General features: G+C 42.6%; 1 protein-coding gene across 3 annotated transcripts in view; it reads left to right on the top strand.

Annotated features, from left to right (window-relative positions):
* The window catches only part of LOC143289230 (cytohesin-1-like), a 72,137-nt gene that overhangs the window by 15,531 nt on the left and 29,106 nt on the right, over positions 1-27,500 (top strand). For 2 of the 3 annotated variants that reach the window (XM_076598211.1, XM_076598202.1), the window contains exon 4: positions 22,822-22,888. In XM_076598211.1, the coding sequence (XP_076454326.1) occupies positions 22,822-22,888 (67 nt within the window). Of the gene's footprint in view, positions 1-12,726; positions 13,480-22,821; positions 22,889-27,500 lie in introns of those variants that run through there. The other variant, XM_076598219.1, reaches the window with a different exon arrangement.

The raw sequence follows: 27,500 nt of genomic DNA, 5'->3' as shown, positions 1-27,500 counted from the left end.
GAGAAATGAGGATTGTGTGCGCGTCCGCACCGGCGGTGCTCAGCAACAAGACTTTACCTCTTGTTCTCCTTTATTAAATCGCTGATAAAGGGAGACGCCAGTTCGAGATCAAATTATCGAGGGACAGGGTCGCGTTCAGTCAGCATTGCTTTCTCGTATGCAAAACAAACGGCTATCCATCTTCTTGTTTTACCATGAAATGGCTGAACGAGAAAGAGCGCAGCACACGTGCGTCAAGAGTTGTTTTTTGGTGTGTTTTTTCCTGACTGCCAGTTGATGTAAATGTTCAATGTTAATTAACACATGATACAGCATGAGTTTGTTAGGCATTGTTTCAGGGTATCGACATTGCCAGGGTAAGGATATTGCATCGCGTCGGCTGAATGTTGTCCGCTTTTTGAAGATCTTACGAAGCGTAACCAGATGGCCTTCGGTTCGTTCCCTTTCCCAAGGTGTTCCGGTTCAGCATTTTGTAGCATGCTTTTTGATATTTTTCGTACCTGTGGATGCAAGACAGGTCCAGCTGGCGCACCTATGTCAGCATCGGAGCGTCATCGTACAAGGTGCATGTTGCACTGATGGCCATGCAGAAGAAGCTGTAGCAACTGCAAAGCAGTGCTATCACCATGGCCCAGCATAGGCAGCCTCTCTTCAGCTTTTCCGCTCTGCAGCCGGATTTAATCTAGTGTGGGGGAGATTGCACACAGACTGGTTGCATGACAAAATAGTATTGCCTCTGAATGCACACTGGAATCGTCTTCGTAGCATGTTTATTTTCATCATTAACATAAAAAAAGTTTCAATCGTTTATCTCCTTTACCGTTTATCAGGTCACAGTGTATATATTTAAAAATCCCCCCCCAAAAAAAACAAACAAACAAAAAAAAAACAAAAAAAACACACACACAAAAAAACACACACACACAAACAACAACAACAACAACAACAAACAACAAATAAATAAAAAATAAAATAAGATAAATCGCGTGAAATCTGGTCTTGCCCTGTTGCTTTCAAGATCGTGACCACAGAAATGGTGAAGTTTGAAGTGCAAGCCTACATGTTGTTAGTATGGATGCTACCTGGCTCTGACACCCGGCCCCAGACAGATCAGCTCATTATCTGCACAGACAAGACACACGAGTTAAAGTCGTGGGTCGGAATGTTTTATCACACGGGTCGTAGACCTCGTTGGCCTCTTTTGTGCTAATGAGCCGCGCAGCCCGGTTTCAGAGAGAAGTGGGGGTCGTCAGGGTGGAAACTCGAGTGTGCGGGTATGGTAGCATTGCAGGTCGTTTGGGTGTAAGCTTTGTAAACTCTAAATTGTTCTCTGTTCATCCGTCTGTATGTTTCTCTCACATCCTTTGTCTCATTTGCTTTCTGTCGGTCTCTCTTTCTGTCTGTCTTTCGTTCATTCTGTCGTGCTTTCTCTCTCTCTCTCTCTCTCTCTCTCTCTCTCTCTCTCTCTCTCTCTCTCTCAGAATAGATGTCAAAATGTCTACAGTTGAGCTGTCAGTGTTGGTGCAATTACAGATTGGTAGTATTGCCCAATTCATGGTTTTTAAACGGAAAAGAATAATAAGTACCCAGTAAGACGGTAAAATCACAACAGACTGTCTTGTGGGCTCCAAGTTAAGCTTTAACCCATTCCAAATATAAGCGCATTATCATTCAGATTGTTGCAAATCGGAACAGGTATTGAAACTGTAGAATTTGTAAATGAGTAGTTTAAAAATGTTTCAGCTGTTCACATTCAAAGATAAATATCCATGATGGTAATCACAAGACCAAAAATAACAGAAGTTGGTCCTGTTGCACTTGAAGTGGAGCTTAGAACTGTACTGGTGCAGAAATATTTTTATTTAATAAAATCAAACCATACTCAATCGTACAATTTGTTTATCATTTGTTGGGGGTTGTCACACACGACACCCATCCACACGGCTTAAGTGCACATCCGCGTGATTATATCATGTTTTACCTTGATGCTCCCCCCAAGTTGGTAGTTCTGACGTCTGAAGCGTACATAATCTTGGTACTTCAGATGCTATAGCTATCCAAAGAAAAACAAAACACAAACTAAAAAAACAACAAAAAAACACAAAACAAAACAAAACAAATAAACAAAAAAAAAAAAAACAACCCGACAACCACAGACACATACCAGCTAAAACTGTGGGTCGCAATGTTTTGTGTCACGAGGATCGTGGACCTTTTTGACCTCTTTTGTGCTAATGAGCCGCGCGGCCTCAATGGAAATGGATGGAGAAAGAGGAATGGGGGTGGGGGTGAAGGGTCTGAAGGAGGTGAAGTGGAGGAAGGGATGGGTTTCGGGATGGTTTGGGGGAAGCATTGCGGAGGAGATGGTAAGGAGTCTTAGTCTGACTATGCAGTTGGTTTTCGGTGGAGGCCTCGAATGTATTATGTATATAAACTGCTCTCTTTCTCTGACCCACCCCCGATCTGTCTCTTCTCTTTCTGCCTGTCTGTCTCTTTATGAAGGACTTCAGTGGGACCGGGAAGGGTGGGGGTGGGGGTGAGGGTAGGCTGCTGTGACCTGTCGTCGTCGTCTCGTGATTGCACGCAACAGAATGCATGATAAGCTGTAGTTCAGCTGTCAGCAGAAATAATTGGAAGAACCTACAAAAAGAAGGAAGAAAATACCTAAAGAAAAAAAAAACTTTAAAAAATGTGTGTGGTTGTGTGTGTGTGTGTGTGTGTGTGTGTGTGTGTGTGTGTGTTCTTAAAAGCATGTTAAATTCAACTGAAATATATAAGAAATCTTTCAATTATTTATACACTCTTAGAAATGTGTTCCTGGAGGTCATTGCGACTTTAAAGGAAATGGCTGATCGCAGTAAGAGTGCAAAAGAGTGGGAAGTAAATGCTACGTGTAATCGTACACAAAACAAAATCAGCAACGAAAACATTATTTAAAGTACACTTGATCTTGTACTTCAAGGATGTCATTGATCTGGGCAGACAATCGATTCCTGGGCGAAGGGGTCGCAGTGTCCTCTAGATTGATGATTAATACCGTGTTTTAAGCAGTTTTCTTTCCAAGGTGGAGGGAAAAGGGAGGGGGGGTGTACGGGGGGGGGGGGGGGGGGGGGGGGGGCATTGAGGCGGGGTGGAGGGGGCTGGGCGAGAATGGGTGCGGTGATGGAGGATTGGGGTTGGGGGGTTACTGTAGTGCGCGACGAAGTTCTGGCGTATCATACGAACGGAAATTGAGTGAAGGGAAGACAGGGAAAGCCGGGGTGGGGTGGGGGGGGGGGGGGGGGGGGGCGGAGTGGGGGGAGGTAAAAAACCCCAAACATTTTGCTAAAAAAATGTTATCTTGATTGATGGTTTAAGAAATAGAAAGAATAAAAAGAGCAGGGGTGTGTGGTGGGTGGGGGTGGGGACGTTTGGGAGGATTGTGCCGATGGAAGGAATGCATTTTCCAATGATGACACACGCTGCCGTCTTCGCCCTCCTCCTTCCACTCACACTCCAAAATTACGTGCACCTCCACGCGCCGATTTTCCTGACAAAACGTCATGTGGTCTGACAGGCGTCCTGCAGTTGGGGTTCATTTCCCCATCTCTGTGGTTCTTTCCCTGCCCCTCTACATGTCCCCTTCCTCCTTCTGTCATTCTCTGTCTCTGTCTCTCTCTGTTTCCATATCTGTCTCTCTGTGGCTCACTTTGTGTGTGTGTGTGTGTGTGTGTGTGTGTGAGAGAGAGAGAGAGAGAGAGATCCCACTCCATTCGACAACTGTCCTTTTTTGTGTCTTCCTCTGCATCCCGCGTAGTTGCTTCCTTCAAAACAAATGTGTGGGGGTTTTTTGCTACGTGTCCGCTAAAATGTTGCCGTGTCAGTGTTTCACAAGAGAAATAAAGAGACTATCAAAATATCTGTCTAAAAAAAATAAATGAATAAATGTCGTGAGATTAAAACAAAAATTAGTATGTATACATGTGTGTAATTGATTTCAGAGAATGAAAATACGACAGTGGAAATGTCCTATTTCTCTGACTTCTTGTTTATTTGTTTATTTCACCGTTTATTTATGTATTTGTTTATTTATTTATTCATTATTTTTCTTTTTGCATTTGTTCACTTTCATTTCTCCATTCCTCCTCGCCGGTCCATTCATACCTGTATAAATGATGTCCCAGAAAGTCTTTCCAATGTTTTCTGCTTCATTGTTGTTGTTGCTGTTGTTTGTTGAAGGAATAAACGATTTGATCCCCATGCATCGTAAAGATAATTTGCTCAGAATAATGATTTTAAGACGGTCGTGATCAATTATAGTGCTGCTGCTACTGCTGTCTTTGTTTTTTTGTTCTGGTTTGAATGTAAATCTGGCTCATTTTCTTCTGCCAGTCGAGCGTTCGTCTTGTTATATGATGTGGGGAAAGGGAGGGGGTGATGGGAGAGAGAGAGAGAGAGAGAGAGAGAGAGAGAGAGAGAGAGAGTTCATATACTGTGGAAAGTGACTCATCAATATAGTTATTCCATGCTTTGACACCCCGCTTACGAAACAAGTCTCTTTTTTTCTTCTTAAAAATAAACAAACAAACAAAATAAAACAAAAATTCCATGACAAACGGATGAGTCATGGGACGACACGTCCTTTCGCCTGGCCCGTCCATCATGTTCTTGCTGAAATGATTCCGTGGTAGAACTAATCGTAAGACCTGATGTCATTTACATAATTTTGTTTCTTTAAAACTATACGTGAGAATGGAGAATGAGAGCTAACTGGCGCGATTTGATTGGGGGGGAGGGGGGGGTGTGTAATTTAGCGAAGACGGAGCAGAGTTGGAACTGAGAAGGTTGTGAGTTCGAATCCCAGGTCACACACACACACACACACACACACACACACACACACAAACCTTGCATTCTGTCTGTTCGGACGGTAGTGTCATTGTAGTGTCAGATTGTCACTCTCACAGTGTGGTTATCAGCCCAGGTAATTACGATCGGCAGAGCTGTAAAAATCAACAATGACTTGAAGTCTTGACCAGGACTCGCTCCCTCGAACAAGGCATCTTTCACCGAACCCAGACCCAAGCCCGAAACAACTTGACATCAAGGGCCGGCATTTTGCTACCGGGTCGTTAGACTCCACTACGTGGTCTTGACAAGGCTTTGGAGCCTTCTTTTAATTAAGGACCTTCGCGGTTCGTTGCTCTGAGCTTGTTGATGTTTTTGCCTGTGGGCATTCCCCCATCTGACGGGAAGCGTCAGGCAGTGTTGGCTTGAAGTTCTGTATCTTTGTCCTACATTGAAGAGCGAACGTTACAGCGTTTGGCATACAATAAATAAAACAGTATCTTCTCAATGTCTCTCTTGGTCTCTGTGTCTCTGGTCTTTGTTTGTCTCTCTCTGCATGTCTATGTCTGTCTCTCTCTAGTTAAGTTCTGTTGTCTTTCTCTCTCGGTTTTTGTGTCTCTTGTCTCTGTCTGACGAGTGTCTGTCTTTCCTCTCTCTCTCTCACTCTGTGCTACCTTCTACTGGATTCCCGGTGTGCTGACCAGCTGGGACAGTTCATGTGCGGATGGCAGCCGAGATAGCAGTGCATGCGGGTGGCAGGGGCACTCCAGTGGAGTCAAGTGAGCAGAAAATAAGCGGCACGTGGCGCCTCTCAAACAAAGCTGAAGTGGTATCCCTGTCACCGTGACATAGGATGAGTACCCCACCCCCCACTTCGGGAGTCGGCCTAATAACCCTCAGCTGCATGTATTTTGCCGAGAGAAGTGAGAGCTGAGGAAAGAGGAGGAGGAGGGGTGTCGGCGGGGTTGAGATGGTTGGAGGGAGGTGGACTCAGAAAGACAGGTTCAGTTGTCGCGGAGGAGGGAGATGCATGGACATTTTTTAAAAAGTTCCCCTATTTACCGCACATTTTTGTTCTCTGTCCTTCTCCACCCCCTAACCCTCCATTACTCTCTGTCTGTCTGCCTCTATCTCTCTCTCCCTCGCCCCCTTTCTCTCCCACCTGCTATTGGCACTATTGATTTTAATTGATTGATGGGAGGAGGGAGAGCGTGGAGAAGATAACGGGAGGTTGGATGTGTTTGTGTGTGAGTGAGGATGTGGGAGGGGTGTTGTTACGTGTTATTGACGATATTCATCCTGCGATGGGGTGTCCGACGAAGCCACATGACGGAGCTGTTTGCACTTTTCCATTTTCTGATTGGATCGTTGGTTTTCAGATACTTTCTGCCTCAGTGTTAGGGGAGCTGACTGTAGTGCATCAACTAAGTCATGATTATGAGTATTCTGGTGGTGGATGCAGTTTTGTGTGGCCGCAGGTGTTGAGCTCAGATCGCTTCTCATGCATGGATGTTCAGTTATTTCGTTTGGGGGGGTTGCCCTTTCGGTGATTCTTTCCGCAGTTCTCTCGCGTTCTTCTCTCTCTCAGTCTCTCTCACACAACTCATACTTGAATGTTTGCACGTGTACGTGTGTGCTCTTTAATGAGAAAAAGAGAGGGAGGGATTATCTGTGTCGAACTATTACGGATTTGTGGCATAAAAAAAGTCCGACCAGATTATATGAAATTGCAAAATACACGTTTCATTACCAACAATATGGTATAATTGTCAACAAGCATGTATTGGCACGGCTGACTTTGTACAAGTAGATTGTGGGTTCTCGCAAATTTGAATACGCTTATTTGAAAAGATTATAGAGTGGGGTCTAACTTCGTGTTAATAACATTTTAATGTTTTTTTTTTCTTTTTGTTTGATTTATGAATGTAAATTAAATCACAAAAAGAAAAGAAAAGAAAACAAAACAAAACAAAACAAAAAAACAAACAGATTTGGTATTTGTGATATCAAATTTGGCAAACTTTATTACTGGCGAGTAATGCAATTTTATTCTAGCTGCGAATGCGTGCACGAGATAAACAGGCTCTGCAGGATGTCTGGGTTTCCGGGATCTACTACCAGCGGTGGTGTTTGTTTAACCTTAGAGCCATTCAGCACAAGAGGGGAGAGCATTCGCCGCTTCCGGTCCATTATTTTCCCCCGAGCCTAATTGCCTGGCTCAGTCCGGTGTGTTTACACAGAAATAAACGTTTGCATCGATGGTTTGTGTGGAGCGCGGAACAGGTGGTGGTTAATACCGTAGACATGACGGGCGCAGTGGCACATTGTAGCTGGAGCCTTGGACTTTCTAATCTGAGTGTCCTGGGCCCGATCTCGGTAGCGGAGATTTTTACCGATCTGCTATGTCAACATATTCAGTGCAGATCTGCGAGTGCCGTTCCTGCGTATGTATATGCCCAAGATCAAATGCACAGGTTAGAGATCCTGTCTGTAATCCTCCACTGTGTTTTGTGGGTAATGGAAACACAAACATAACCAGTATGCACATACTCGAAAACGGAGTATGAGTGTAAACATGGCGGGGTAAAAAAAAAAAAAAAGGTTGTGCACATTAACTCCTTGTGGGTCTGTGCGAGTGAATCTGGGAGTTGCAGCCCAAGAACGCTCAAGAAGAAGAAGTATAGGGACCCTAATACAAAATTTGATTTTTAGTTTTGCAGTTTACTTGTCTCAGCATGTGTGTTATTAAGAAAGAATCGGTCAACAGAGGCAGCGGTCTGACAGTTCACACTGGAAAAAGCATCTGGTTATGTGGACAGAAAACGTTGCAGTCGGTGATGTTTGTTTGGTCAGCTGGCTGGCTGGTTGGCTGGCTGGCTGGCTGGTTGGTTGGTTGGTCGTTCGTTCTACCTGTGTGCTCAGAGACGGTTCACAATTATCCTTTGTCGTCTAAACGAACGAGAAAAGAAGAATATTATTAATCCAGACTTGGTTTCAGACTTCTAAATGTTTTTTGTTTTTTTCCCAGAGTATTATTTATTCAACCCTGTTTGTCTTGTCTTCACCACAACAGTTACACGTTGCATCGTGAAGAAGTTACCGGATAGAATCTTGGACTATTTATTTATTTATTTATTTCGCTTGTTGTTGGGATTTTAAAATTTATTACATGATTATTATTGTTATTGTTTTTGCAATTTGTTTCTCTGCCCTTTTCCCTTTCCCTTTTATTATTATTATTATTATTATTTATTTATTTTTATCCCCATTGCGTTCTTCTAGCATGTCTTCTTAGTGTGTGAACGCATCTCAGTAAATGAAGCATAATGTGAGCAAGGGTGGTTGCCAGCTTTCATGGCAGTTTAATGAGAAAGATCTGAGGCTGACTCCTGACCCTGTAGGTTACAAACGTTATGATTGATTGCGTCCAGTGGATGGGGACTGAGGGTCGGCCGGATCGAAGTGAGTGCATCAGTTGCCCCCCTCCCCCCCCCCCCCGCCCCCCCAATTCCCCCCTCCCCCTCCCGCCGGATCAACACCTTTCCGGTCCAAACCACTCTCTGTATATTTCTTTTTGTCTCTGTCTCTGTGTGTATCCCTCTGTTCATGTCTGGATTTTTTTTCGGTCTGTCTCCCGCCCCCCGCCCTCCTCCCCCCTCTTCTCTCTCACTCGATCTGTCTGTCTCTCTCACCCTTTCCTGTGCAAACCAGTCTGATTATTTTTCTTTGCCTGTGTCTCTCTGTGTGTCTCAGTGTGTGTCTCTCTCTGTCTTCTCTCCGATCCAAAACACTCTTTGTATATTTCTCATTGTCTCTGTCACTATCTCCCTCCCTCTCTCTCTCTCTATCTCTCCCCCCCACCCCCCTTCTCTCTCTCTCTCTCTCTCTCTCTCTCTTTCTCCGGTCCTAACCACTTTCTATTTCTCTTTGTCTCGGTGTGTCTGTCTGTCTCTGTTTATTGAATTCTGTTTAGGTGCCCTCCCCCTTCCCCACCACCTTCCCCTCCTCTCTCTCTGTCTCTGCTGCTGCTTTTCTGTCTGTCTTTGATTTCCCTTCTTCCTCGTTTTTTTTCTTTTCCTTTATGCCTCTTCTTCGTTTCATTGTGTCCGTTCATTCTTCTTTCCATCCGTCCTTCCAACCCCCCCCCCCCCATCCCTCCCGCCGCCCCCCACTCATACTCCCAGCCTTCCTCAGTGTGTAGTAATGGATGTCGCCCAAGCCCGATCTCCCGCGGGGGGTTCCGTCCGTCCCATACCTTCCTGTGTACAGACCCGAGGACTCAGCTGCTCCTTGGGCCTATAATCTATTGACCACCTTCTGGCTGGCTGGCGACTAGGTGTATACAGAGGTTGGCTATTTCGGGAACAGCTTTCTGATGGCTGGCTACTTGGGACTGGATAGTTGTGAGGCTTTTGTTACGTTTTGTCGGCAAGCAGGGCCAAAAGTGACTTTTTTTCTGCTGATAGTATCGTGGGGATAGCCGTTTGTGCGTGGGTGAGATATGGGGTGGGGTGATTCGTGCTTTCGGTCAAAACATCATATATATATATATATATATATATATATATATATATATATATATCTGTGTGTGTGTTCTTTTAATGGGAAGTTTGACGTCTTTATTTGGTATAAAACAGTAAACCAATTCAGCAACTTTTGCTTTCTGAGGAAAGACAAAGGCACACAATGTCAAGCCATTGTTTAGCGCTTGCAGTCTGTTCACACACACACACACACACACACACACACACACACACAGATGTTTACATCATACTGATGTAAATAAGAGGTGAAAAGAAACACAGCCTAAAGTTTCGTCAAGGAGCGACAGCACTAACCAGTATATACCGAATGCAAATGCCGACAAGTGTCTTAATTTTGCGTTTTCTTTCATTTTGTCTTCTTTCGTGTTCCTTTTTTTGGCGTGCGTGATTTTGTTGTTGTTGTTGCTGGGGCTTTTTTTTATGGGGGCGGGAGTTGGGGCAGGAGAGGTGCGAGAGATACATAAATCACTTTAAACTACTTGAAATTATGTAATATTGACCTTATGTTGTAAGTTTACTGTCTCTCTCTCTCATCACCCCCCAACCCCCACACAAACACACGCGCGCACACACACACACACACACACACCCCATCGAGTTCCTGTTCAGCTCAGTCACACACACACACACACACACACACACACACACACACACACACACACACACACACACACACACACACACACACACCATCGAGTTCCTGTTCAGCTCAGTCACACACACACACACACACACACACACACACACACACACACACACACCATCGAGTTCCTGTTCAGCTCAGTCACACACACACACACACACACACACACGTTTGTGAACTTTCTATGCCCTTTTGTCCTTCCACCTAGTCGCGATGTTATGCCTTCCTAGATCCTCCCCGACACACACACCTCGCGTTTTGACGTACGAGGCAGGCAGGGGGGAGGTGGGGCACTGCAGCACAGCACAGCACAGCACAGCACAACAGTAGCAATAGCAGCAGTTAGCGCGCCACAGCAACAACACAGCCAGCTAGGGATGATAGTTAAAAAAATAAAAAAAAGACTAACAGACAGGCGCATGTGCACCCCACCCCGCCCCACCCACACACACACGCCCGCACGCACACACACACACACACACACACACACACACACACACACTACTGAGCCCACGGACTAAATAAGTCTGCGGGCTCATGCGGCTGTCTTGCCACTTCCACCCCCCTCCCACAACAGGACAGGGATTTTATACAAGGAGAAAAACAAAATTGGCTTGTTTGTTTGTCTCTCTGTGGGGCTTGTTGTGTGTCTGTGTGTTTGCCTCCTTATGTCAGCCCCTTCCTTCTGGGAGTCTGTCTGTTTGTCTGGATATCCAGAATCCTGAGTTGTCTGTCTCCAGCATGCGCGTGAGTGTGCGTGTGTGTCTCAGTGCGTGATGAGAATAGAGATACTAGAGACAGAGTGAGAGAGGAATAGAAAAAAAGAAGAAGTAAAATTGAAGAAGATGATTACCTTCCTGTCACCCCTTCCTCCTCCATTCTCCGTCTACTTTCTCTCCCATTTCCGCTGTCCTGTCTGTTAGTGCGTGTGCGTGCATTGCCCCCTCCCGACTTCTATTCCCGTCTTCCGTGTATGCGTATGTGTGTGGGGCGGTGTGGGTAGTGGTGGTGGAGGATGAGACAGGGATGGAGGGAAGTGCGTGTGTGTGTGTGTGTATGTGTGTGTGTGTGTGTGTGTGTGTGTGAGAGAGAGAGAGAGAGAGAGAGAGAGAGAGAGAGAGAGAGAATGGATGAACTGTTGCGCTGCCCCTCCCGGCCCAACCCCACCACCCCTACCCCACCCAGCCCTCATGCCCGCCAGTAGCTCGCCACCTTCCTGTCAGTCCCGTGTGTGCTGTCTCTACTGTACGTTATCTCCTCTGTGTGTGTATGTGTGTGTTCCCTACTAACACCCTCTTTCGCACACATCGAAAAGAATTAAAGTCTGGCTAGCCAGCTCAAAGAAGTTTCAGCTCGGTTTTCGAGGGATGGGTTGTTGTTTTCAGTTTTTCCCCACTGTCTGCAGAGTGTGGCACTATGCGGTGATACAACTAAAAAAACCACACACCTGCATTTATGTCGGTTTTTCTTTCTCCTCTCTGCAGTGTGGCACACTACGTTGCTTCTAAGACCTGCATTTTTTGGTACTCAGAGCATTATCAACGATGTACACAGTCTTCGCGATCAAAACCTGTGTGGTCCATGCCGGCTTCGTCTGTGGGTGATCATTACTTCCACCAGCCACGTGATGTGATGAGAAGTTGGGGTGTGGAGTCCGCCGAAAGTGTACGGCATATTGTGTGTGCGTGCGTGCGCGCGCGCGCGCGCGTGCGTGTGTGTGTGTGCGTGTGTTACGGTATGGTGGAACTGGACAAAACACGTTGAATCGTGTGGGGAGTTTTTGGAGCGTGGAAAAAAAAAGTTGGTGCAGGTGTGGCGCCTTACATCATGTCAGTGTGAACCAGACAAAGAGAGAGAAAAGGTTTTGGGGGGGGGGGGGGGGGGGGGGGGCTTGGTCAGGACTGTAGTTAGTGTCAGAGGGCTTGTTGTTTCGTGTGAACCTTTTCCGGCCGTATCGTCGGGTTCAACAGCTATACTGCGGACAAGATGATTTACCTGATGTTCAGGTTCTAATCTTTACTCCCCCATCCAGTCGTGTCTCACCAGCCAAAGTTCTTTTACGCCAACTTTCCATAGTTATCGACACACACAAAATATGTTTAAACAGTGAAATAATTATAATAGGTAATAATAAATATGCAAATTAAAACGAGAGCATCTGTCCTTTAATTCTAAGGGTCCATGACATAAAATGCATGTCCGATCATAATGAGAAAGTTTGCGGACATGTGTACTGTGAATCAAACACTGCATAATCGTGATAGAAACTCGTTCTCACTGAAATAGTGGGTAGTAGAATCAATGCTGATCCTCTAGGTTTTGACAGGAGTATGCGTGGGAGAGAGAGAGAGAGAGAGAGAGAGAGAGATCTATACTATTCCATTGACGTCCCCAACTAAAAAAGCAAACTGGGAGAAAGGGAGATGGAGGGACTGCATTACACTCCACTGATGATTGATAATGTGAATGTCCCTGATGAAAGACTGTGAAGTTCGTGTAATTCAGATAAATAAATACATAAATGAGGTGAAGAGGAAGGTTTAAGTCTTTTATTCTTTTTTTTTTCTTCAACGTATAGGCAGCTCTTTTTATCTGCAGATACAGCTCCTTCACTTCCTGCGTTTCGCTGAAACGAGTGTTAAAAGAAAAACAAACTGCGGGGAAACACACACACACACACACACACCTGAGTTCAGGAAGCAGGCACGTTTGATGAAGCCGAAAGCGCCCACACCCCATTAAACCTCACAGGTACGCCAGCACGAGAGCGGGAGACTAAACCCACATCTTTTTTTGGCTGACGCCATGCACAGGGTGAGCCTGCCCAGGAAACAACGTCAGACTGTCTGTCTGAATGACATTAAGTCTATTACTGTAAGTTACTAACTTAGTGACAAAATTAAGGAACAACAGCTGAAATAGAACCGTGGATTCGGCTTCGACTTCCAGTGGGTACAACACGCGTCCTGGTTTCATTTGGAGTGTTTCATAACCGAAACGGTTACGGGTTGGGCTTGACGTCAATCAAGAGTTTGTAACAGCCCTGGGAGTTTAAAAAAAGAAAAAAGAAAGAAAGACAAAAAAAAGTAGCTTTCAGTTGTCAGTCTGTGGTGGTGGTAGCCTGTGTGACAGTTGGTAGGATCAGACAGATTACCAGCCATGAAGGATGTGTGCGATACGAAAGTGACTTAAAAAAAACCCACAAAAAGACACACACACACACACACACACACACACTGTTTTGGTGGGAGCTTGTGCTACGCTTTTGGTGGTTCCTTTGAAGAAGTGGTGATCGTGAGCCAATCTTAAGATTTTTTTATTTTTTTTTTTTTCAACGATTTTCTTTTCAACCGGATACTTCCTACTGGTCTTCGGACTGATATTGTTGTTTGCGGTCATGTCACAGTATTGTGAGATCGCCTTTGCGTGGATCGGACTCAGAAAATGTTGACCCAAAACAATGAGGTAACTGGTAAAAATTAGATTTGTTGTGGAATATTCTCTCTCTCTCTCTGACCGTCTCTCTCTCTCTCTCTGTCTCTCTCTTCTCTCTCTCTCTCTTTCTCTCTCTCTCTCTTCCTCTCTCTCTCTCAGACTGTCGAGTCTCTCTGTCTCTGTCACTCCTCTCCCACCCTCTCTGTCTCTGTCTGCCTGTATGTCTTTCTGTTTGTCTGTCAGTATGTCTTAATTCCATGCATACATCCATTATTTTGTTTTGTCATTTGTGCAGCGAATGTAATACATCTCTTTCCCACTTTCCTGTTGGTGCGTCTGTCAAAATTGAAATGTTTATGTTCATCAGAGATATGCTATGCATTAGTGCAATTTATTTGTGCGCACATTTTTGTGTTCTTGTGAGCGTGTTGTAGTGTGTGTGTGTGTGTGTGTGTGTGTGTGTGTGTGTGTGTGTGTCCAACTTGCTCGGCTCGCATATTCGTAAATGTTTTTGTCTTCCCTTTTGTTTGATCTCCCTACCTCGTCCCTTTCTTTTTTCTTCCCATGGAATGACATGTGTTTTGCATCTTTTTTTTTCTTTCTTTATTTTCATTATATATTTTTATATTTTATTACTGAGGCAATTTGGATCATTGCCCCTCCAGACATACGCATGCCACCCCTCCCCCTCTCCCTCCCCCACTTCCACCCCTGCACACACATATCTGCTACAATTTACAATTCTGCACTATTTCTTCCTGGTTCATATCTTTTCATCTGTCTCTCTGTGTCTCTTAGTTTCTCTGTCTGTCGCTCTCTCTCTCCTCTCTCTCTCTCTCTCGCTTGTTCCCCCCCACCCCCACCCCTCACCCCCCACAGAAGGATAAAACGCAGTATGGACACTCAAGAAATATACTTCTTTTTTTTTCTTTTTTTTTTAATGGACGGAGTTAAAAGATAGACTTATCTGGAATTCAGAGAGGATCAAAAGAAGTGGACGGTGGAAATCGAACAGTAAGACATGGACACTCGGCGTAAGCGCATGCACGCACGCGCGCGCGCGCGATTATACTCGCGCACATGCACTTCAGAACACACCACAGATACACAGACAAAATGTGGTGGTGGTAGAGAGGTGGGTTAATGGGTGACCGAAGGAAGAAGGTAGGGAATGTCAAGAGCCGTTTGGGTAATAGCCTACAGTTGTATACAAACACGTAGGCTACATTCGCCCAGTTGTGATAATGAGCCCAACACGCATTTGACCACAGCAATCTTTCGTGCACGTAATGCGGATGAATCTCAAGTACTTCTGACTGTCTCGATTTGATCAGAATGGTAGGCTAGATTTCGCTTCCAGATCTAATTAACGTATACGCCCTGCAGCCTTGAAGCGATTTTCCGCTTTATCGGTTGATGATGTTTTAGCAAAGCAACGGCAACAGTTAGAAGTAACATAACATCAAGCATTGACGCCAAATGCTGTTCTGGTATTATCCACAGTTTTTCCCCTCAAGACGTATTGAGCTGTGTTCACAAGTCGTGGACGTTCACTCTGTCAGTCATACAGAAGAATGGCGGGGTCTGGCAATCTTTATTTTGGTAGTGTCATTATTGCACCCATTGGTCACAATTCCATGGTTTGTGGGACCTAAAGCGGGAAAAGCAAGATGGTGGCATGTTAGTTTAGTCACAGAATCCGCATCAGAATTGAGTTGAATAGGCCTAACGTACAAAATAAGAGTCGAAAATGGGTCCACTGAAAATGGGTTACAAATCTGCTAATGGTAATATCGTTTCATACATACACACAAATTGCCAGTAAAACAGGTTCCTGAATTTAGGATGCTAGAATAGGACTTTGCCCTTAATTTTCGTTACGTAGAGAGACAAATGTGTTCAGCGGTTCATGGCTTTTGCTTCAAAAGTGGGCAAATGATACATAGGTAGATCTAGAAAGGAAGTATGCCACTTGATAAAATCTCAGTCTTATCCAGCCCCCATTCTGTGATAAAGAACTGTCGAGATTTGATCAAAACATGTTTTTGTTTTGCTCCCAATCTAGATAACGTAGATATAGCATTGAATTCCTCCATGAATCTGCTGTAACTATGTTGTTGTTGTTTTTTTCTGACCCCTTTGAAACTTTTTTTTAATCTTTTCTAGGGGAAATAATCTGAAAATTGCATGTGAAGTGTCATCATCGTGGCAGGATGGTGGAGGATGATTTCTTTCTTTCTTTTATTACTGTTTTTTTACAGTTTCCACTCCCACTTCCTTTTCCTTCTCTTTGCCCTGTCACCAGAATTGAAGTATCCAGCAAGATCTGTCCATTTTCCCATGCTCAGTAGTCAGTATGCAGCTTGGTGCCAGTGAGTGTGTGTGTGTGTGTGTGTGTGTGTGTGCATACTATGTGTATTGTACACGTGCTATCAGCATTTGTTTATTTTACTTTCTTTTTGACTCACTTGTGTCAACAAAGTGAGTCTATGTTTTAACCCGGTGTTCGGTTGTCTGTGTGTGTGTGTGTGTGTGTGTGTGTGTCCGTGGTAAACTTTAACATTGACATTTTCTCTGCAACTACTTTGTCAGTTGACACCAAATTTGGCATAAAAATAGGAAAAATTCAGTTCTTTCCAGTCATCTTGTTTAAAACAATATTGCGCTTCTGGGATGGGCACAAAAAAATAAAGAATGAAGCCTAATTATATGCAAACTGCATTTACTGTTATATTTATATTTTTTGTATTCTCTAAACTTGGCACTTTGATCTGATATTCTGACCCAACAGCTAGAGCAGTCATTATTATCATTTTTGGCTCAAACAGGAACTTCTTTTGCTAAGCATGGAAGCTTTATTTATTTTGCAAACGTTTTGGTGCAGGTAGAAAAAAAGGGAAATTACTATGTAATGCTAGTGGAGTTAATTTGCTTTAAACTGATCTTTCTCATCTTAAACATTACATTTTGAAACAAGAGAGGCAAGGCCTTCAAGACTCACTTGTGATGCACATTTTAAAAAAATGCAAGCTTTTTATGTATTGAGTATAATTTCAAAATGTAATGTTTAAGATGAGAAAGATCAGTTTAAAGCAAACTAAGTTTCCCCAGCAGAGTAATTTCCCTTGTTTTACTGCCTACATCAAAACGTTTGCAATAAATAAAACTTCCACGCTTAGCAAAAGAAGTTCCTGTTTGAACAAAAAATGATAATAATGATAGATCTTTGGTTGGGTCGAATATCAGATCAAAGTGCCAAGTTTAGAGAATACAAAAAATATAAATATAACAGTAAATGCATTATACTCAATACATAAAAAGCTTGGATATTTTTTAAAAGTGTATCACAAGTGAGTCTTGAAGGCCTTGCCTTTCTTGTTTTCTTTGCTTTAAGCTTATCAGTTTTTTTGTAAACAAGAGGTTTAGGGGGGAAACAGCAACACAACACATACACACATACGATTGCAAGGAAATGGGAAAGGTATCCATCAATTGATATTTGATGATATCTGGTTGCTTTGTGACAGATCTTTTGTGGGCTTGATTTTCTTTTCCTTACATATTCTTCGTTTTTTTTTTCTTTTTCCTTTGTATGGATGGATGGAGAGTGAAAATTTATTACTGTTTGGGTGTCTGGAGTGAAAGTTATAACTGTGTTCATGGACCGGAGCTTCTTCTTCCAAACTTTACCACCAGTGCTGTTACATCCAGCCATGTGGGGCAAGGAAGAATGGTAGGACCTGGGTGTCAGGTCTGATAGAAGGAAACAGATAAGGGATAGTCTGGCTGCAAACTCCACCTCCCGTTACACAATGCACATGTGGTGCACTGCTGTGTTGTGTTGTATTGTGGATGCTAGTGCACCTGTACTCAGTTGAACACTTGAGTGGGTCTTTGGCAAGCTGGGAATAATATCAGGTGTAATGTATTTTGGAGGAAAAACACATGGAGGCGTTGTGCATGTGTCATTGACAATTCATTATATACAGAAGTGTGGCTGGAGCAGTAGCAGAGATTCATTATGTGTTGTTGTTTTTCTCTGGTTGATGTTTTGTTAACTTCAGTGTTGGACGAAGGAATGAAATGGGCTGCAGGCCATGCAGCAGATTCGCCTGCATTGTAAATGAACACGCACACATTAACACACACATACATGCACACATGTGCGTGCACACATGCACACACACTCTCTCTCTGTGTCTCTCTATCTCTTTCTGTCTCTGACTCGTGCCCAGGAATGAATAACAATGATAACATTCATGATACAATGTAGTGGTGGAGGTCGTGGGTTGGTGGGTATGGTATAAGATGTGAAGGGAAGAAAAGCAGTCATCAGTCATAGGTAGGGTTGGATCCTGGTGAGCAGGATACAGGGCGGTCAGTGTTCCCTAGCCAACACTCTGCCCAGTCAACCTCAGGAAATGGCTGGTTGGCTGTGACTGCATCTGTCCACAGACCGGCATGTCCTGTCGTCACCTGTCACTGACCACCACCAGTTTATGGGATGTGATGTATGAGGGAGGGAGCGGTTGTGTGTGTGTGTGTGTGTGTGTTTGCATTATTGTATGTTAGTTGGCCAACAGTATATTGTTGGATTTAGCATTCCAGGCCTTATGGAAGACGGTAAAAGTAGGTATGTATGTATGTATATATATATATATATATATATATATATATATATATATATGTGTGTGTGTGTGTGTGTGTGTGTGTGTGTGTGTGTGTGTGTGTGTCCATTGTGACTGTACCACTCAGGAGTGAATGTTGTCCTAAATTGTAGGCATATGTGCACATGAAGGGAATGTAAGCCTGTGCCCTGTCTGTCAGGATGTCCGCCTAGCTGTCTGTATTAGTCTCTCTCTAGCACACATGCACAGTCAGTGCAAGTTATTCAGTTGAGCCATATTTGATTGAATAAACCTATTGAATGAAATGAATAAAACATAACGAAAAAAGGCAACAGATTTCAGAACAACATGCCTATGAAATCAAACCTGCAGTAAAGCAACAAAGGATCCAACACGCAAACCAAAGACATTCCACAGTCATTACATTTACTTTTATGGGTGCACACACAGGAATACTGAGTAGGGAGAGGAGGCAGATAAAGGGGATGAAGTGAGAGAGAGAAAGGGGGAGAGGCAGAAAGACACAGAAAGAGCCTAGAACGGTCGTCTTTTCGTGGGGAGGGTCTTGTCCTCACTCTCCAGTGACCATGGGGGAGAAATGCTTCAGCAGCAGCTTTGCCCGAGGAGGCGGCGATTGACAAGGCAGGCAGGCAGGCACATGAGGCAGGCAGGAAGGCAGCTCTTTTCAAACTACAAACACGACCAGGGGTTTGTTGTTGAAAGCATCCATGGCTGCCTCTGATACTTTCTCGCCCATCCAGTTGTCACTCACGGTAGGGTGACTGCATGCTCAGTGGCTGTGAAGAAAGGAGCCAGGTCAAGTCCTGCTGTCAAGGCTGTCGTGTCTGTCTGTCCCTTTGACTTGTTGGTACAGTTGTGGCCCTGGGAGAGGGGAAGGGGGCTGCCAGACCTGTCTTTTGGAGGCGTCAAGCCTTGTTGACACTGAGCGGTTAGGAACCGGGGTCTTTTCTTTATGGTGTTGGGGATAGCATGGATGTGTTTGTGTGCTGGGGGGTGGTACGAGGTAGGGGAGGTAGGGGTGTGGGTGGGGTGGTGGTGGTGGTGTGTGTGAGAGAGAGAGAAAGAGAGGCAGAGGTGTCAAGCCTGTCATCTGTTTGAAAGGGGGCTTCAGGTCTTTCTTTTATGGTGTTGATAACCAGTATAAGAATCAGCAAGAGACTGATTGTAATTGAGAGAGAGAGACAGAGAGAGAGAGAAAGTGTATGCATGTACATTCACATGTGTGTGTGTGTGTGTGTGTGCGCGCGCATTTGTGTATATGATTGTGTCTGTGTATTGTCTCTTTTACAGATATACACAGAAATACAGACACACACACACACGCACACACACATGCGCGCGCGCGTGCGCGGGCACACACACACACGCACACACACACACACACACAATGTGGGGCGATCTGGAGAAAGGAGAGAGCCAGTGGAAAGTAACCTTTCAGTGGATCCTCCAGAGGGAGCTGGGGATGATGGGGTGGAGGGGAGGTGGGTGGGGTGCAGTTTCATTACATTGACCTTTGGCCTGAAAATCTGTTAAGCTGAAAAAAGCAAACACCATTGACATTTCACGCACATGCGTGCAGTATGAGAGACAGACAGACAGATAGAGAGAGAGAGAGAGAGAGAGAGAGAGAGAGAGACAACCATTATATCGCAGCTGCTCTGCATACACCTACAAAGAACAAAAAGAAGCATGATCTCATCAACATGGAGACCTTGACCTTGGTAGTGTCTTCTTCTATTAATACCACAAAAACGTAATTGGTACAAATATCACAGAACCAGTGTCACAGAAATAGTGTTGTTTGCCGGGTCAGTGCAGGAAAGCCTGTCTCATGATGACCAAACTTTTGAATTAATGGAGCACATTCATTCTGCTTTTGTGGAGAGTGTGCTGGGGTCAGTGTGCGTTATAGTTTGTTCCCTTGATAGACATGTCAGATAAAGAAAAATCATGTCGCTTTATACCTTGCCGACTGTAAAGGGTCAATTTCAGTGCTCCTGCGAGGTTTTTTTTAATTTTTAATTTTTTTTTTTAAAGGAGCCAAAGAGAAAGCAAAACAGTGTTAAGAGGTCAGTTAAAACAGCTTTTAAAAGGCCAATTCAACCATGCCCCCCATTAGTCCATGCAAAAATTTTAATCAAGTGAAAAATGGTTATTTCTTTCAGTGCTGAACTGAAGAGAGAAATGCAGAATTTCTAAGGGTATCTTATTATAAAGGAAAGGCAAATGTCTGTGCTTATTAGCTCGTAATTTAAGTTTTTTAACTAAATGTTGCATTGGATGAGACAGTGTGTGTGTGGCGGAGGGGGAGGTGGGGGGCGAGGAGGGGGGGGGGATTCAGTTCAGTGCTTTCTGACTGGGATGGTACTGAATAATGATGGAAGTGAGAGGGGAGATAATTTGTAGTCACAAGGGAAAATGAAAGGTGGATAATGGGTTGGTGGAGTGAGACATGAGAGAGAGAGAGAGAGAGAGAGAGAGAGAGAGAGTTCATTTTAGTGTAACCTTTGCCATCAGATAAATGTGTAACATGAAATGGCTCAAACAATCAGGAGGGCAGCAGTGGAGGGGCTTGTGAAAAAGAGAAAATGAGATAGGTCCAAGATATAGGTGGGGAGGGGGGGGGGGGGGGGGGGGGGGGGGTGTAGATATATAACATATACCAGTTCCACATCATCCTGAATGATCACTATCGTTCAGTTACTGTCATTATTTGGGTTCCGTTTTTGGATCTGGGGTTTCGTGATCTGTTATTCCCAGAGGTACTGAAAGGGAGAGAATGTTGATTTGGAGTGTTTAAGACAGGACACCAAGATTAATTACATGATAATTAAAAGGAATAATTCAGGTTTGGGATTCAATGAATAATGACTCATTGAATTTATGCATAACACTCAAATAAAACTGGAAAAGTAGTCAATTATATATGAGAGAAGGGGAGAGAGAGAGAGAGGATGCATCACGCAGATGTGTAACACACAATGGAAGCAGAACGGTTGGGGAATGAAATAGGAGGGGGATGAGAGAGAGAGAGAGAGAGAGAGAGAGAGAACTGAGACGCAAATGCATAATGCACAAAGGAAACAAAACAGGTGGTGGGTGAATTACAGGATAGACAGACAGACAGACAGGTGGAGAGATAGCTCCACCATAATTTAATCGCTGTTAATTGTGCAGCGGTGTAATTCCATCACCACACAAACTATTGTGCTGCCAGCAGCCTTCTCACGGGTGCTGGGGCGTCACTGTGCAGGTCACAGGGGGGACGAGGGGGGGAAGCCCTCTCCCCTCATTGGAGATAATCATCGGGGCAGGCAGCAGCAAAATTAGTGTGGTTGGTGGGATGGGGTCATAGCCTTTGGGGGTTTCCCAAAAGGGGCCGGTCATCATGTCAGTCAGTTCACAACTCCTTGTTCAAAGAGAGCAGGGTTGGAAACTGGCTTTGTGCCATATTCCCACTGTGCTGTTAACTTGTTTCTTTTTTCTTTCAAACACACACACACACACACACACACACACACACACACTGCCCGCTGTGGAGGGATGAGTGGTGAGCTCATTTTGTCATCTGAAGCGATGGAAATCCACATTTCTTAAAATTAATGTTCAAGCTCTCACACCCACTTTTTGTTGTCAGTGTCTGCACATGAGAGAGATTGGGGGAGTGGAGGGAAGTGGGGAGCATTTATATCTCTTCACCCCCCCATCACCCCCGAAAAGCAGCAACAACAACAAAAACAAAACAAAACAAACACATACACACAAAACAAAAACAAAAACAAAAAACCCGTTAAAGACAGTTCCACAGATACGCAACAGTAGTAACAGTGTTGGTATGCAATTTCAGAGAGAGAAAGAGAGAGAAATATGTTCACTTCAGCCGTCAGCCAGACATTGATCTTCTTGAAAATTTATCTATTATGCTCCTGTTAAAAAGAAAGAAAAGAAATCAGTGGAAGAAGTTTATCAAAAACCTGCGGAAGAAGTTTATCGAACCATGAACTGTGAAAATTGTTTAAAAAACAACAACAACCCAACATTGTTCAGTCTTCTCCTTCCCTCAGCCTGATGCTCTCCCTTTCTTCCTACCCTTCCTTTCAGATGTGCTCCTGTTTGGATGTTTTTTGTTAGCAGACTTGAATGAATTTTTGACTCACTTGTGTAAACAAAGTGAGTCTATGTTTTAACCCGGTGTTCGGTTGTCTGTGTGTGTGTGTGTGTGTGTGTCCGTGTGTCTGTGTGTCCGTGGTAAACTTTAACATTGACATTTTCTCTGCAAATACTTTGTCAGTTGACACCAAATTTGGCATAAAAATGGAAAAATTCAGTGCTTTCCAGTCATCTTGTTTAAAACAATATTGCACCTCTGGGATGGGCACAAAAAAAAAGAAAAAAAGAAAAAAAAGAAGCCTAATTATATGCAAACTGCATTTACTGTTATATTTATATTTTTTGTATTATCTAAATTTGGCACTTTGACCTCTAATTCTGACACAACAACAAGAGGAGCCATTATTATCATTTTTTGTTCAAACAGGAACTTCTTTTGCTAAGCATGGAATTTTTTTAAATTTTGCAAACGTTTTTGGTGCAGATAGTAAAAAAAAAGGGAAATTACTGTGTAATTAATGCTAGGGGACTTAATTTATCACAAGTGAGTCTTGAAGGCCTTGCCTCTCTTGTTATGTATTCTAACGCCTGTGTTTGTTTCCCTCTTTTTCAGCAAACCAGACCCCAAACGCAAAGAGATCTCCATTGGGAGAAAGAAATTCAACATGGACCCCAAAAAGGTAAACACACATCGATAAAAATCAGCTGTTTTTTTGTTTGTTTGTTTAAAAAAAAAAAAAAAAAAAAAATTGTTCATTTTCCTTGCAGTGCATGGATGATTTAAAAAAACAAACAAAACAAAACAATGACCTTTCCTGTCTTTTTTTTTTTTTTTCATTATGCCCATGATTGTTTTGACATGTGTTAAGTAAAATTTCAGTTTTTTGTTGTAAAAGAGGGAGAAATTAGTTGTTGATATAAGTATTGAAAAAAACACTGGTTTGCAGATGTTGAGTTTTTCTCTTTTTTTTTTTTTTTGCTTTTCTTTCCAAGCCAGTTATAATGGTTTGCTTGAAGATTTATCCTTTGTTTCCTACACCATTGAACAGACAGAAATTTGAGAAAACATGTCAGTGTTCTGCTTCTTACATTGTTTTATTGTATTTATCCACAGTAGATTTTTCATTGATCTGCACCAGAGAAAATTCTTCCTGTTTCCACAAACACAAGGAGATTTTGAATACATTACGTTTTAGTGTGCATTCATCTGCAGGAAAGAAAACTTCAGTGTTTTAAAGAATTTGGGACTAGTGTTTACAGTTAAATCTATTTATTTGTTATTCATTTTTTAAGTCATTGACTCACTTGTGTAAACAAAGTGAGTCTATGTTTTAACCCAGTGTTCAGTTGTCTGTGTGTGTGTGTGTGTGTGTGTGTGTGTGTGTGTCCGTGGTAAACTTTAACATTGACATTTTCTCTGCAAATACTTTGTCAGTTGACACCAAATTTGGCATAAAAATAGGAAAAATTCAGTTCTTTCCAGTCATCTTGCTTAAAAAAATAATGCGCCTCTGTGATTGGGCACAAAAAAAATAAATAAAAAAAAGAAGCCTGATTATATGCAAACTGCATTTACTATTATATTTATATTTTTTGTATTCTCTAAACTTGGCACTTTGGCCTCTTATTCTGACACAACAATAAGAGGAGTCACTATTATCATTTTTTGTTCAAACAGGAACTTCTTTTGCTAAGCATGGAATTTTTATTTATTTTGCAAACGTTTTGGTGCAGATAGTAAAAAAGGGAAATTACTCTGTAATTAATGCTAGGGGACTTAATTTATCACAAGTGAGTCATGAAGGCCTTGCCTCTCTTGTTTTGTATTTGCACTGATGATCAGCTGATGATGAAAACACTGTGCAGTGTGTATTCGTGACTCTTGTTCAGGTCATTCATTTTCTAGCCACGTAGTAATTCCTTCCCACCTGAGCTGGGCAAACAACAATACCATCCTCACGCCCCCCTATCTCAGCAAAAGACCTGACACAGCAGGAGAATTCCTTGCTTATATTTGAGCCATGGTGGGGGTCTGCTAATGGGATTGAGGAACAGAGAATGGAAGTTCGTTCCCTTCTTGTACAGGGGGAGATAATTGGAGACCCCAGGCGGCATTCTGCTTGCCTGTCTCCCTAGTCTCTTGGGAGTCCGTGCCCCGCCATTGGGAAGCTGTGCTTAATAGGGTGCGCATGTCGCCTGAAGGATGGTTCTGGTGTGGGCTGTGAGATTCTGTCTGATAGGAGATTTTTTTATTTTATTTTCTTTTTTTTTCTTTTTTTGTTTGTTTTGAGAATGTGGGGGGTGGGGGTTGGGGCCTCTTGTAGAGTCATACTGTGTGGTGTGGTTTGGACGGAAGTAGGAGACTGGAGAGGATGTGTGATGGATGTGTAGTTCTGTCCTACCTCTCTTTTTTTTTTCTCATTTAAAAAGTTTTGGCTGTTAGGTTTTAGCGTTTGTGAGAGTGGAAAATATGGTGTGATTTCAGTTCACTGTTTCTTAACATACACTTCTTAAAAAAAAAAAAAAAAAAAAAAAAAATCATTTACATGGATTTTGTTGAGTTTGTTATTTATGTTTAATATCCTTTCTTTCTTTCTCTCTTTCTTTGTTTCGTTAGTTTTTTTCTTCTTTCTTTGTTTCTTTTTTTTTAATTTTAATGTGGACATCTTAAGTTTGCCTGATACTGTCACTTGTCCATTTTCTTAGATAAATATCAAATGGCTTTCTTTTTAAGGAGACTGCCACAAAAGCCAAAAGAATCAGTAAATAATCAGATTCTGTATTTTTATGGCAGGAATTGAGGAAATGAATCGCTACAACAAATGTGTTCATCACTTTATCCATTTACTGGAAAATGAGGGGGTTGCTCTCTCTGTCTGTCTCTCTGTCTGTCTGTGTGTCTGTCTGTCTGTCTGTCTGTCTCTCTCTCTGTGTCTCTCTCTCCTCTCACTCCCTACCATCTTCAAACATTCCCCCTTTTCCACATCTAAACAGTGTTGTTTGTAAGTTTAAAAAAACAACAACAAAAAAACATACATGCGCGCACACACTTGCACACACGATTGCAAAATCAGATTCTTTATCCTGTTTACATCCACAAGATATTGCATTGTCAGAGAAATGATTCATACTTTGTATGCTCTCCCAGAAATGGAATATGGATCTGTATTATATTTTGCCTCAGGTTTATTTATAAAGCAGGTTTGATGGATTGGGTTTCCCCATTCCCCATCGGCTTTTTTTGCATCTCATTTTCTCATTCTTCTGTTTGTGTAAACCCTCCATCTAGACAGTTTCATTTTATCCTTGTCTTTCATGCATGATCTTTCCAGTGTGATGTTTCCAGTCTGGAGTAAAATGTTCACTGATTTTTCCTGTCATTGAACGGATCTCACAAAGCGACCGATTGTCTTGCATGATTAAAGTGCAGGCTGTGATATTATGTGAGAGTGCAGAGGGAGAAAGGAATAAGAAGCCTGGTGCTAATTTAAACATATTCTCCTTTTTCTCAGAATATCAACAACACACACACACAGACACACAGACACACACACACACACACACACACACTCACACACACTTTTTTTTTTTCTCCTCTAATATCACTTCAAGTGGAAAGACATTAAACTGAAGACAACAACAACTCACACACACACATACACTCACATATTCACACAGAGAGAAAGAGACAGAGAGGAGTGCGGCAGAACAAGCTTGTAAGACCTGTCATGGTATTGATTGGCTGGTACTGTGGTAGTGACCCATCCAGCAACCTCTCTCTCTCTTTCCCCAACCCCCACCCCCCACCCCGCCCCTCCACGCCCCACCCGACCCCCATTTCCATCTCAGTCTCATCATGTTTTTCCACTTACTCTGTCATCCAATACCATCCTTCTTTCATTATATTCCTTGTTTGTTTTTTGGGTGTTTTTTTTTTTTTTTTTTTTTTTTTTTTTGTTTCATCTTTTTTTTCCCCACTTTGTCTTCTTGACACCACCCTTTAATACCATCCTTCTTTCATTATATTGCTTGTTTGTTTGTTTGTTTGTTTTTTCTTTTTATCATTTTTTCACATTGAAGTCAAATGAATCAGACAACATAAAATTGTTAGCACCATGATTTATTTATTATTGTGACAGCACACACGCACACAGACACAGACAGACACACACACACACACACACACACACACACACACACACATTCTCTACTTGTCAGTCAGTCTTCAACTTTAACTCTGTCTCTATCAGACTTTTGCCTTTCACTTTTTTTTTTCTTCTTCTTCTTCCTCTTCCCTTTCACTCATTCACATATATCTCTTCAGCCACAGAAGTTGCCATTAAACAGATATGGTCAAAAGAATGTATCACTTTTCAGCGCCTAAATATTCTGGTGTAAATAACAAACAAATATCATCAGCTTCAGGCAAAAGAAACAAAAGACAGAGAAATAAACACACACTTGTAAGCAAACAAACAAACAGGAAAGTAGAATAAACATGCAGGAAGTTTGCTGTCGTATTTTTGGACCTCACAAGGAGGGTTCACCAGTGGTTCTCGGGGAACCAGTTTACTGATTTGTAACAGTGTAAAGATAGTGTGAATGAGAGATAAATAAAGAAAAAGAGAAAGAAAAAGCAAACACAAAAAAAAACTACAGCAACAACAACAACAACAACAACAACAACAACAACAAAAAAAAAAAAAAAAAAGCTAGAAGTTGTCAGTGAAAGCTTTAAAAGCAGGGTGGTTTGTGGGTTTAAAGAGCTGAACCACAGAACAACATCCTCCTGCCTTTGCTCACTTTTTTTTCTTTCTTGAATATATATATATATTTTTGTCCTTGCAATTTTTTTCCACCTTATTTTATCATGCTGGATAAGGGTAAGGGAATCGGGTCATAGCCTAAATTCCCCATGCTTATGTCATCGTCACTTTGTTCTCTCACCCCAAAAGATTTGTATTTGTATTTCTTTTTATCACAACAGATTTCTCTGTGTGAAATTCGGGCTGCTCTCCCCAGGGAGAGCGCGTGGCTATACTACAGCGCCACCTATTTTTTTGTATTTTTTCCTGCATGCAGTTTTATTTGTTTTTCCTATCTTCATGATGGAAGACAACATGCCACTATTCTTTAAATCTTTTTTTAATTTTCTTACAGATTATTTTATTTTGCCATTTCCTTACATGTATAAGTAAACAAATAGTTCAGAATGTAGAGGCTCTGTGATTTCTTTGTCTTACTAATCAGTTTTGTTTAAATTCATAATTTTTGGTTGCCAGATATTTGGTT

Source organism: Babylonia areolata, chromosome 1, assembly GCF_041734735.1.
Source record: "Babylonia areolata isolate BAREFJ2019XMU chromosome 1, ASM4173473v1, whole genome shotgun sequence".
Classification (NCBI taxonomy): Eukaryota; Metazoa; Mollusca; class Gastropoda; order Neogastropoda; family Buccinidae; genus Babylonia; species Babylonia areolata.
This window is presented reverse-complemented; position numbering and strand designations above follow the sequence as displayed.